This window comes from Hylobates moloch, unplaced genomic scaffold (genome assembly GCF_009828535.3).
Source record: "Hylobates moloch isolate HMO894 unplaced genomic scaffold, HMol_V3 SCAFFOLD_8, whole genome shotgun sequence".
NCBI classification, from domain to species: Eukaryota; Metazoa; Chordata; class Mammalia; order Primates; family Hylobatidae; genus Hylobates; species Hylobates moloch.
This window is the reverse complement of record NW_026652283.1, coordinates 85,042,800-85,055,995: the sequence shown is the minus strand read 5'-3', so window position 1 is coordinate 85,055,995 and position 13,196 is coordinate 85,042,800. Positions and strand designations below refer to the sequence as shown.

Here is a 13,196-nt window from a genome sequence, read left to right as displayed (position 1 = left end):
AATTAATGTGTCAGATGTACTCAGGTGTAAGGGGTATTGTAAATTACCTTAAAGCTGTCACTAAGTTTTTTGAGCCATTAAAATATTTTTTGAGCCATTAAAATATTTTTTGAGGAAAGATAAGGAGTAGTGATAAAAAGAAAAAATGATATATATTTGACTTTTATGAAGATGAGTGGCTGAAATCAGATTCACATTGCAGTTTGCAAGGATCTTACATGGATGCAGTGATTCATACTGAGAGTTATAGCACACTCGCTGGAACATATAAAACCACCACATTTAGAGTTGGAGGACACGTTAAAGATCATCTGATCCATCCTCTACCACCCTCATTTTGCATTTGAGGCAAGGCTCACCCAGGACAGTGATGGATACATTTGAGGCCTTTAATGTTAAGGCAGTAATTTTCAAAGTGTGATCCTTGGAGAAGCATCATCATGTAGGAACTTGTCAGAAATTGAAATTATTGGTTCCCATCTCAGACCTACTGAATCAAACTTTGGGGATGGGCCTATCAATCTGTTTTTAACAAGACCACCAGCTGATTTTGATGCATGCTCAAGTTTGAGAACTGTGTTAAGGGAAAGGCTAGGCAAGAATTAAATTGGCATAGAAGGTTTAGTTTAGTTCATGACCATTTGGAGATACTAAAGAAAAAGGAAGATACTAAAGAAAAAGCAACAAGGTTAACTTTTTTTTTTCTGTTGAAATCATTTTGCTTACAAACTAAGATAGTGCAATTGCAGCCTGCGAAGGTTTATCAACTTGACTCTAGCATAGTGATCACCAGTGTGACATTGATCGGTTAAGTCATTACATCTCCATGGGCTTCAGTCATCTGATCAAAAATAAAACATAGATAATCTCTTCCATCTATAAAAATTCATAATTTCTATTTCTTTGTTTATGTTGCTGCTTTTGTTTTATTTGCGGAGGACATACTGATAATACATATTAAGTGACATCCCAAGTTGGGGAGAGAAGTGAATATCTTTATTTTGTGTGAAAATCTTAAATTCTATCAATGATACTAAATTTCAACTCATAAACACGGGTCCCTCTTCTTACTATTTTTACTCTCCTCTGGCCCAGAAAACACAAGCTGAAAAAACTTACTAGAATTATTTTTAAGGTAAAGATTATAGTATCTGAATGTTTGTGTAAACCTTTCTCCTAAAAAGTAAATGCATTTGTATTTATTAATCAGCTCTGAAGTACTTCTCTCTCTCCCCTTGCTTAAATTATTTTTCTAGATAAGTAGTGTCCAAATTAAATTTTTGTAAAATTGGTTATGTAGGATCTCACATATTAGAATACAATTAAAGCTGTTTAAATCAGCCACCCTGGAACAATAACACTTTTAATACCTTTTCCCCAGAGAAAGCGCTCAAATACCTTTATAGGCTTATTGTGTATACTTTTCCTGAAGAATAATTTATAATTCATTTAATCACATTATCAGTAGAATAATTTAATGAACTTTTCCGATTAGAGCACTAACCTAACTCCTCCTCAGACCTTTTGTTTGGCATGGTCAAAAATATTTTGCTCTAATCTTAACCACACCACCCCGTTCCTTCCTCTACTCCAACCACTGAAGAAGTGCTGGTTTTCTAGTTAAGAAGGCAGGAACAACCTATTGGAGATGTTGAAGAATTGTAATATATACAGGTATACCTTGGAGGTATTGCAGGTTTGAGTTCAGACTACTGTTGTAAAGCAAATAAGATGAGTCATATGAATTTTTTTGTTTCCCAGTGCGTGTAAAAGTTATGCTTACACTATACTTTAGTCTATTAAGTCTGCAATAGCATTATGTCTTTTTAAAATGTACACAGCTTCATTTAAAAATACTTTATTGCCAAAAAGTTCTTACATCATCTGAGCCTTCAGTGAGTCATAATTGCCTGGATGTTGATGGCTGCTTACTGAATAGGGTGGTTGAAGATTGGGGTGAAGGTTGAAGGTTGAGGTGACTGTGGCAATTTCTTAAAATAAGACAACAGTGAAGTTTGCTGCATCAGTTGACACTTTTTTTCACAAAAGATTTCTCTGTAGCATGTGATGCTGTTTGATAGCATTTTACCAACGGTAGAACTTCTTTCAAAATCAGACTCAATCCTCTCAAACTCTTCCTCTGTTTATCAACTAGTTTGTGTGATATTCTGAGTCCTTTGTCACTTAAACAATGTTCATGGCTTCTTCATCAGGAGTAGATTTCATCTCAAGAAACCACTTTCTTTGCTCATCCATAAGAAGCAACTCTTCATCCATTCAAGTTTTTTCATGAGATTGCAGCAATTCAGTTACAACTTTAGGCTCGACTTCTAGTTTTAGTTTTCTTGCTATGTCCTCCGCATTTGCAGTGACTTCCACCACTGAAGTATTTAACCCCTGAAAGTCATCTATGAGGGTTGGAATCAACTTCCTCCAGACTGCTAATGTTGATATGTTGACCACCTCTTATAAATCACAAATGTTTTTAATGGCACCTAGAATGGTGAATTCTTCCTAGGTTTTCAATTTATTTTGCCAAGATCCATCAGAGAAATCACTATCCATGGCAGATAGAGCCTAATTAAATGTATTTCTTAAATAATAAGGCTTAAAAGTGAAAATTACTTCTTGATTCATAGATTGCAGAATAGATGTTGTGTTAGCAGGCATAAAAACAACGTTCAGACTGGGCATGGTGGCTCACGCCTGTAATCCCAGCACTTTGGGAGACCAAGGTGGGTGGATCACGAGGTCAGGAGTTCACCAGCCTGGCCAAGATGGTGAAACCCCGCCTCTACTAAAAATGCCAAAATTAGCCAGGCGTGGTGGCGGGCACTTGTAATCCTAGCTACTCAGGAGGCTGAGGCAGAGAATTGCTTGAACCCGGGAGGCGGAGGTTGTAGTGAGCTGAGATCGCGCCACTGCACTCCAGCCTGGGTAACAGAGCAAGACTCCATCTTAAAAAGCAAACACAGAAAAAAACAAAATATTCTTCTCCTTGAGCATGTCCAGCAGAGTTCTTGGGTGACAAGATACGTTGTCAATGAGCAGTGGTATTTTGAAAGGAATCTTTTTGAGCAATAGGTCTCAACAGTGGGCTTAGAATATTCAGTAAACCATGCTTTAAACAGATGTGCTGTCATGCAGGCTTTGATGTTTCATTTATAGAGCACAGAAAGAATAGATTTAGCATAATTCTTAAGGGCCCTAGGATTTTTGGAATGGTTAAAGTTGCCAGCTACATTATCCCTTAACAAGAGAGAGCCAGTCTATTCGTTGAATCTTTGTAGCCAGGCATTAACTTTTCTCTAGCTATGAAAGTCCTAGATGGTATCTTCTTCCAGTATAAGGCAGTTTTGTCTATATTGAAAATCAGTTTGTTGTAGCTTCCTTCATCGGTTATCTTAGCTAGATCTTCTGAATAACTTGCTCCAACTTTTCCATTAGCACTTCCTGTTTGACCTTGCACTTCTATGTTACAGAGATGGTTTGTTTCGTTAAACCTCGTGAACCAATTTTGCTAGCTTCATACTTCTGTAGCTTTCTTACCACTCTCAGCCCTCACAGAATTGAAGAGAGTTAGGGCCTTGCTCTATATTAGGCTTTGGCTTAAGGGAATGTTGTGACTGGTTTGATCTTCCATCTAGATCACTCAAACTTTCTCCATTTCTGCAATAAAGCTGTTTCACGTTCTTTTCATTCGTATGTTCACTGGAGTAACACTTTTAATTTCCTTGAAGAACTTTTCCTTTGCACTGACAGCTTGGTTAACTATTTGGTACAAGAGGCCTACCTTTTGGCCTATCTTATCCGTCAGCATGCCTTCCTCACTAAGCTTAATCATTTCTAGCTTTTGATTTAAAGTGATAGATGTGATACTCCTCCTTTCACTTGACTACTTAGAGGACATAGTAGGGTCATAAACTGGTCTAATTTCAATATTGTTTTGTCTCAGGAAATAGGGAAGCCTGAGGAGAGGGAGAGAGATAGGGGAACAGCCAGTTAGTTGGTGGAGCAGTCAGAACACACACATCATTCATTGATTAAGTGCACCCTCTTATAAGGGCTTAGTTTTCATGGTGCCCTGAAACAATATCAGTAGTAACATTGATCACCGATCATAGATCACCATAACAGATAAAATAATAATGAAAAAATTTGAAATATTGTGAGAATTACCAAAATGTGACACAGAGACATAAGTGAGCATATGCTGTTAGAAAAATGGCACCAATTAGACTTGCTCAACTCAGGGTTGCCACAGTCCTTCAATTTGTAAAAAAATAAAAAAATTTTTTTAAAAAAAGGAATATCTGCAAAGCATTACTTTAATGTTTAAAAATACATTTAAATTCTGATGTTAATTTTTCCTTTCACACAGCAAAGATTCTAGAAATGCAGACATCATGGTTGGCAAATGTCAATTTGCAGCACCAGTCCCAAAACCTCTGTGTTTATTAGTACCTCCTTTGAGTCTAAGTGGTCGTCAAGAAGACACAATACTGAATACCTGGATGAATGGTACTATTTGTTTTCTTAATGAAATCCTGTTGGCTTTTGGTAATATAGAAACTAGGAGATTCTTCTACCAAAAACAAAAAATGATTAAAAAAGAAAAATGGAAACATATAGAATATGTTAAAATTAGAAGGTTTGTGCACCTTTACTTAGTACTTTTTTTTTTTTTTTTTTTTGAGACAGAGTCTCACACTGTCACCCAGGCTGGAGTGCAGTGGCACGATATCAGCTCACTGCAACCTGCACCTCCCCAGGTTCAAGCTATTCTCCTGCCTCAGCCTCCTGAGTAGCTGGGATTACAGGCACCTGCCACGATGCTCGGCTAATTTTTTGTATTTTTAGTAGAGATGGGGTTTCACCATGTTGGCCAGTCTGGTCTTGAACTCCTGACCTCATAATCTGTCCACCTCAGCCTCCCAAAGTGCTGAAATTACAGGTGTAAGCTACGGTGCCCAGCCTACTTAGTACTTTTGATGGAACAACATGTGAAATAGCTGTATTTATGTGATAGTGTTAGTGCAAGTAAATTACAGGTTATATCTAAAATATATTTTGATGGAGTGTGTTTGTATATGTATTTTAGAACTTGTGTCAGTTTTTTGATAATTAACAATATTTTGAACAAAATAGACTACATTAAAGGATGGATTTAGAATCTGTAAAATCACATTGTATAGCGCACACCTAACTTTTCTATACCTACCCAGTACTGACTTCATGCTGCCTCGTGTTGTATACTATAACAGCAAGCCCATGATGGTCATGTGTTTCATCTTAAAAAGTCTTACAGTTTTCATAATGCAAATTACTGTGAAGTTATGCAGCAGAAACTTCAGCTTGTTTCAGATTATAGCTGGATGCTGCCAAAGTAAAAAATAAATGATTTAAAATTAAAAATACTTTTATTTTTATTTGTTATTTTTATCTTTAGAAAAGAACATTTTTAAATGCCCTAGTTCTCTTTTTAAAAAACCAACATTAAGGGATATGATGCCTGGTGTATTAGTTTGCTTGGGCTGCCATAATGAAATGCCGCAGATGAAAGGGCTCAAACAACAGAAATTGATTTTGCACAGTGCTAGAAGTTCAAGACTAAGGTTCTAGAAGGGTTCATTTTCTGATGAGGGCTCTCTTTCTGGCTTGCAGATGGCTACTTTCTTGCTAAGTCCTCACATAACTTTTCCTTGGTGTGTGCGAGGAAAGAGTGTAAGCTCTGTGGTGCCTATTTTTTTTTTTTTTTTTTTTTAAGACACAGTCTCACTCTGTAGCCCAGGCTGGAGTGCAGTGGTGTGATCTTGGCTCACTACAACCTCCCCCTCCCAGGTTCAAGCGATTCTCCTGCCTCAGCCTCCCGAGTAGCTGGGATTACAGGTGCGCACCACCATGCCTGGCTAATTTTTGTATTTTTAGTAGAGACAAGCTTTCACCATGTTGGCCAGGCTGGTCTTAATGGTCTCAAACTCCTGACCTCAGGCAATCTGCCCACGTGGGCCTCCTAAAGTGCTGAGATTACAGGTGTGAGCCACCGCACCAGGCTGGTGCCTATTCATATAAGGACATTAATTCCATTGATTCAGGACCCCACCTCTTTGACCTCATTGAACCTTATTAACTTCTATAAACACCCTATCTCCAAATATAGTCATATTGAGGGTTAGGGCTTCAACATGTTAATTTTGTAGGGACACAGTTCAGTCCATCGCACCTGGATTTGTCACTAGTTTTCTTCCCTTAGAAATGTTTATTGTGTATAATATTTCCCTATTTAACTTAGAGACATATCATTTGAATACAGTGCCCAATGCTGCTATGTGAGATTTTTAAGAAAGTTGTCTGCAGCTTATAGTGAGTTTAAAATTTTAAATTCAGGTCTAGAAATACTTGAGGGTACCTAAGATGTAAATCATACTATATTTCACAGGAACACACATGGCAGCACAGTCTGTGAATTGAACATGAATATTTCAAAGTGAAAGTTTGAAGCAGATAGTAGTGATCATCTATTTCATTGTTATGAAGAAAATAAGTTGTAACATATTGGTGTGTAATGCCACTCTAAATCATTTCTAGATTTCAGATTTCTGGGAAAACATTCTGTCCTAAAGCTGCAGAATCCTGAAACTTGTGAAATATTTAAGAGGGAAAAAAATGTGGGGGTAAGTCTACTTTAAAAAAAAATAATAATCTGTCTCTTTCTCTTCCCCCTCCTCTTCCTTCTCCTCTGTCCTCTTCCTCACTTTCCTGCACTCCCTCTTTTACCCTCCCAATAAAAAAATAATTTCATAAAACCAATACTTTGGACCTTTTGGTCTTTTGGTTGTATTTCCCTATCATCTTTTTTTTTTTTTTTTTTTTTGAGACGGAGTCTTGCCCTTGTCATCCAGGCTGGAGTACAATGGCATGATCTTGGCTCACTGCAACCTCTGCCTCCTGGGTTTGAGCCTCAGCCTCAAGATTCTCCAGCCTCAGCCTCCTGAGTAGCTGGGATTACAGGCGCCCACCACCATGCCCGGCTAAGTTTTGTATTTTTAGTAGAGACGGGGTTTCACCATGTTGGCCAGGCTGGTCTCGAAATCCTGACCTCGTGATCCCCCTTCCTTGGGCTCCCAAAGGATTACAGGCGTGAGCCACCATGCCTAGCCTATCATCATTTTTTAAGCAGTTCCAGATATTATATGGATTTTGAATGGAGGTTTGTGGTAAGGGGTAGAAAATAAGTAGTGACTTAGAGGATATTCACAAATAGCGTAAGAGGTTGAAAACAGCAGAGGGAGAACATCCAAAACAGAAAAAACAGGCTGAATAGTTTTCTGTGATGAAAGAGAAAGCTGCTGATATAAAGCAGTTTATGGGGAAAGTTAGTTGTAAAAAGCTTTAACTCTATCATTTGCCTTATTCTATTAATTAGAAAAACTAAGGAGAATTTTGGATCTAATAAATGGATCTGAAATATAGTGTATATTATAATAGAATTAACTTTTTGTAAAAGCAGAGACAGGTACATGAAAGGGAGGAGGAATGTGTACATTTTTTTAAATATGTAAAGTGTGTGGGGGCAGGGAGTCCATGGGATATTTCTGTTCCTTAATTTTTCTGTGAACCTGTACCTGCTCCAAAAAAAAACAGTCTTAAAAAATGAGACATAAAAGAGACTAACCTTGATGGAATATTTTACACAAAGATAAATTTTTTAAAATCCAGACAAATCACTCTGAAATGATTTTTTTATTATTTTTGAAAATATAAATTGTTTGAAGTTTTATTTTTTCTTATCAAATTAGCAAACAAGTTATCTTGATACTCTTTGGAATGTATGTTATTTGTGTTGCTTCAAATGTTGTCTTGCTTAACTGCAGTAAGTGCTTTACAGTTAATACAGAAAGTGAATCTTTCTAATTTTCTAGGTGTTCCAGCTAGGGTTGATGATACCCTATAAATATTGCAAATTTCATTTTAATACATTACGTGGCTGTGAGCGACCACTGTGCAAGTTTGCTCATGTGCCTGAACAAGGGGATGAAAAGGTAAAACATATAAAGTCTTTAAAGTAGAGATTGTTTTAATAACTGTCTCAGTCATGCATTTTAATTTAGATTTTCATTGACTCCTAATAGCATAGATGTGAGTTTTGCCTGCTTTTGTTCTTTATATAAATGAAATCATATGTGTATTCTTTTGTCTTCTTTTGCTCAATATTTTTGAGCAAACACCTATTGTAGATGTTTCTCATTGTCCTATAATAGTTAATATTCCATTTTGTGAGTATATCAAAATGGAATATTGGGTGGAGCAGATTTGGATATTACAATTGTTATGTTGTCAGTGTTCCCCATGTCTTTTGGTGAACATATGTATACATTCTGATAGGTTATACTTAAAACTGGAACTGCTGTGTCATAGGGTCTGCATATATTCAGCCCTAGTAGATAACAGCCAAACAGGTTTCCAGAGGGGTTTTATCAAATTACACTCTTACCAGCAATGTCTGAGAATTCTGGTTATTTCACATCCTTACCAGCTCTTGATATTATTAGCCTTTTGCATGTAGCCATTCTGGTGGGTAGGTAGTGATACCTTCCCTGATGATTGATGAAGTTGAGCACTTTTCAATGTTTATTGGGCATTAATGGGATATGCTCTATTTGGAAGTATACAGATATTTTCCCTATATTCTATGGGATTCTTTTTCTTCTCTGTCTACAATAATTCATCATATAATCTGTATACAAGTTCTTGGTTGTGTGTGTGTACGTGTATCTATATATATAAAATCATTTACTACTTTAGAAGTTGCCTTTTCACCTTTTGTATTTTGTTTTAATTTTTATTTTTAAACTACAAATTGAAAACTAGTTTATTGGGTACAGTGTGATGTTTTGATTTATGAATATGATATGGAATAATTAAGTCAAGCTAATTAACATATCTGTCACCTAAGATGCTATCTTTTTTTGTGGTAAGAATATTTGAAATTTACTCTCAGCAATTATGAAATGTACATTATTATTTGTTATAGTCACCACTCCATACAATAGATATCAAAGAAAAAAAACTTTTTCTTCCTGTTTAATTGAGGTTTTGTACTATTTGCCCATCATCTCCCCATTTCGCTAACCACCCTCCACCCCTGTCCTCTGGTAACTACTGTTCTACTCTCTGCTTCTTTGAGTTTTAGATTCTATATGTAAATGAGAACATATATGGCATTTGTCTTTCTGTACTTGGCTTATTTCAGTTAGCATGTTCTCCAGTCTATCTGTGTTACGGTGACAAAACTTCTTTCTTTTTATAAGGCTGAATAGTATTTCATTGTGTATATATACCACATTTGCTTAATCCATTAATCCATTGATGGACACTTAGGTTGATTCTATACCTTGGCTATTGTGAATAGTGCTGCAATGAACATAGAAGTGCAGACATCTCTTCAACGTACTGATTTCAAATCTTTTGGGTAAATACACAGAAGTGAGATTGCTGGATCATATGGTAATTCTATTTTTAGTTTTTTGAGGAATGACCATACAGTTTTCCATAATGGCTATACTAATTTACGTTGCCACCAACAGTATACAAAGATTCCCTTTTCTCCACATCTTCGCCAGCACTTGTTATCATTTGTCTTTTTGATAATAGCCATTCTGACAGATGTCAGGTAATATCTCACTGAGATTTATAATTTGCATTTCTCTGATTTGTGATGTTGAGCCTTTTTTCGTACATTTGCCATTTATATGTCTTCTTTTGAGGAATGTTTGTTCAGCTCTCTTGCCCTTTTTTTTGAGGCAGAGTCTCGCTCTGTTGCCCAGGCTGGAGTGCAGTGACACGATCTTGGCTCACTGCAGCCTCCACCTCCTGGGTTCAAGCGATTCTTCTGCCTCTGCCTCCTTGGTAGCTGGGACTACAGGCCTGTGCTACCACGCCCGGCTAATTTTTCTATTTTTAGTAGAGACGCAGTTTCACCATGTTGGCCAGGATGGTCTCCATCTCCTGACCTCGTGATCTGCCCACCTCAGCCTCCCAAATTGCTGGGATGACAGGCATGAGCTACTGCACGCGGCCTCCCTTGCCCATTTTTAAATTGGATTACTTGTATTCTTTCTATAAAGTTATTTGAATTCTTTTTATATTTTAGATACTAACCCCTTATCAAATGTATTGCTTGCAAATATTTTCTCCCAATCTATAGGTTGTCAAAACTTAATCTTAACCAAACCAACAACTATCCTCTAACGAGAGACTTACCACCAGATTGTGCCCAGATAAGGCAAACACCTAGCTATAGCCATTCAAGTAATTTCTCTACTTTGTTTCCACCTTCGGTCTATAAGAAATCCCACTGTTCACACTGTTGAAACAGAGCTCTCTGAACCTCTCTAGTTTGGGGTGCTTCCCCATTTGTGAATCTTTTAATGCTCAAATAAACTCTATTAAATTTATTTTTTCTGAAGTTTTTCTTTTAACCGAAGTCAAAACAAAGTTAGCAGGGCACACTGAAGCCTTTCTGTGATAAGGCTTAAAAGGTTACATGATGATAAAAGGCTATATTCTAGAAGACCTCTGCTAAAATAACTCTCTAATATAGCAAGAGCCAGAGTTTCTTACATCTTCTTTTTGTTTTCAATCTCTTTTCCTCTTTACACTATATTCTCTACTCTGCATTCAGAATTATCTTCCTAAAATATGGAATTAATCTGATCAATAAAAAAAAAGTCTCCCTTCTGTATACAAAATAAATTCAAATTATTTAGTTTGGCACTCAACAACTTACAATCACAATCACTTGTCAGTGTATTTGTCAAATTTCACTTCCCACTGAAGTACCACCCCCCATGCTCCAATCACACCATCCTCTTCATCCTTTAAAACCCAGCTCAAAGCCACAATAATATGTGGCAAGAAAAGACTATGCACTAAAACCACTAAGATAAGTAAGATAGGTCCCAGCTATCAAGAATCCCATTTGGCAGGGAGACACACAAGCAAACAAATCAATGTTATTTAATATAAAGGATGTGTTATAAAATATGAGCAGAATATAGATAGGCAAATTATTAATTCAAACAAGATCAGAAGAAGCTTCATAGAAAAAATCAAAAGATATTCATGGGTGAAAGAATAATAGTCAACACTTAACCATATATGTCAGATTCTGTTTCAAGTGCTTTACGTATATTAACTGATTTAATCCCCATTTTCTTTGAGGATGAAAATGAGAGGCCGGGCACGGTGGCTCATGCCTATAATCCCTGCACTTTGGGAGGCCGAGGCGGGTAGATCACCTGAGTTCAGGAGTTCAAGATCAGCCTGGCCAACATTGTGAAACCCTGTCTCTCTTTTTTTTTTTTTTTTGGCAAGGCACAGTGGCTCAGGCCTGTAATCCCAGCACTTTGGGAGGCTGAGGCGGGCAGATCATTTGAGGTCAGGAGTTCGAGACCAGCTTGACCTACAAAGTGAAACCCCATCTCTACTAAAATACAAAAATTAGCTGGGCATGGTGGCGGGCGCCCAGCTACCTGGGAGGCTGAGGTAGGAGTATTGCTTGAACCCAGGAGGTGGAGGTTGCAGTGAGGTGAGACTGCGCCAGTGCACTCCAGCCTGGGTGACAGAGCAAGACTCCCTCTCAAAAAAAAAAAAAGAAAGAAAGAAAAGAAAATGAGAGTCAAAAAGAGTTTAAGTAAAAGAAACATAATAATAATAACTACCATTTATTGAATATTTACAACATGCCAGGCGCAATGCTAAGCACTGAAAAGGCACAAAATGGAAGTAAAGCCTTTAATCTTTTTTTTTTTTTTTTTTTGAGACGGAGTTCTTGTTGCCCAGGCTAGAGAGCAATGGCACAATCTCAGCTCACTGTAACCTCCGCCTCCCGGGTTCAAGCAATTCTCCTGCCTCAGCCTCCCTAGTAGCTGGGATTACAGGCGCATGCCAACACACCTGGCTAATTTTGTAGTTTTAGTAAAGACGGGGTTTTTTCATGTTGGTCAGGCTGGTCTCGAACTCCCGACCTCAGGTGATCTGCCCACCTTGGCCTCCCAAAGTGCTGGGATTACAGAGCCTCCACACCCAGCCACCTTTAATTCTTTTAAGTGAGAGATGGCAGTTCTTATTTTGTACCTCCACTGGTAGGTTCTTTTTTTAATTGCTCTTGATTCATAATATTTTACATATTTATGGGGCATATGTGATATTTTGTTACATCTGTGTGTGTGATATTTTGTACATCTATGCATGTGGCAAAATATCCCATACCCCATAAATACGTAAAATGTATTATTATACATCCATACAGTTTACATGCATAGATATAACAAAATATCACATATACCCTATAAATATGTAAAATATTGTGAATCAAGATCATAATGATCAGTCAAGTCAGGGTATTTGATGTATCCATCACCTTGAGTGTTTAACATTTCTATGAATTGGGAACATTTCAAATTCTCTCTTCTAGCTACTTTGAAATACACAATACATTGTTGCTAACTATAGTCATCCTACACTGCTGTCAAACATTAGAACTTATACCTTCTAACTGTATGTTTATACTATTTGACCAACCACTCTTTTTCCCTTTCCTACCTACACATTCTTCCCAGCCTCTGTATCTATCATTCTATTATCTACCTCAATGAAATCAACTTTTTTAGCTCCCACGTAAGAGTGAGAATATGGTATATGTGTCTTTGTGCCTGCTTGTTACCATTTAGCATACTGACCTCCAGTTCATCCATATTGCTGCAGACTACATGATTTCATTCTTTTTTATGACCAAATAATATTCCATTGTATATATATATACCACATTTTCTTTACTCATTGATCTATTGATGGACTCTTGAGTTGATTCCATATGTTTGCGATTGTGAATAGTGCTGGAATAAACATGTGAGTACAGGTATCCCTTTAATTTACTATTTTTTTTTCTTTGGATAAATACCCAGTAGTGGGATTGCTAAATCATATGGTAGTTTTACTTTTAGTTTTTTGAGAAATCTCCATACTGTTTTCCACAGAGACTGCACTAATTTACATTCCCACCAACAGTGTATAAAAGTTCTTTTTTCTCTGCATCCTCACCAACATTTGTTATTTTCTGTCTTCTTAGTAATAGGCACTCTAACTAGGGTAAGATGATATCTTACTGTGGTTTAGATTTGCAGTTCCCTGAT

The 13,196-nt window shown here is 37.0% G+C and overlaps 1 protein-coding gene across 1 annotated transcript in view; it reads left to right on the top strand.

Moving 5' to 3' along the window:
* Positions 1-13,196, top strand: part of TOPAZ1 (testis and ovary specific TOPAZ 1) — an 88,940-nt gene that overhangs the window by 20,406 nt on the left and 55,338 nt on the right. The window contains exons 6-8 of the mRNA XM_032159131.2: positions 4,382-4,521; positions 6,589-6,674; positions 7,923-8,042. Of these exons, the coding sequence (XP_032015022.1) occupies positions 4,382-4,521; positions 6,589-6,674; positions 7,923-8,042 (346 nt within the window). The remainder of the gene's footprint in view (positions 1-4,381; positions 4,522-6,588; positions 6,675-7,922; positions 8,043-13,196) is intronic.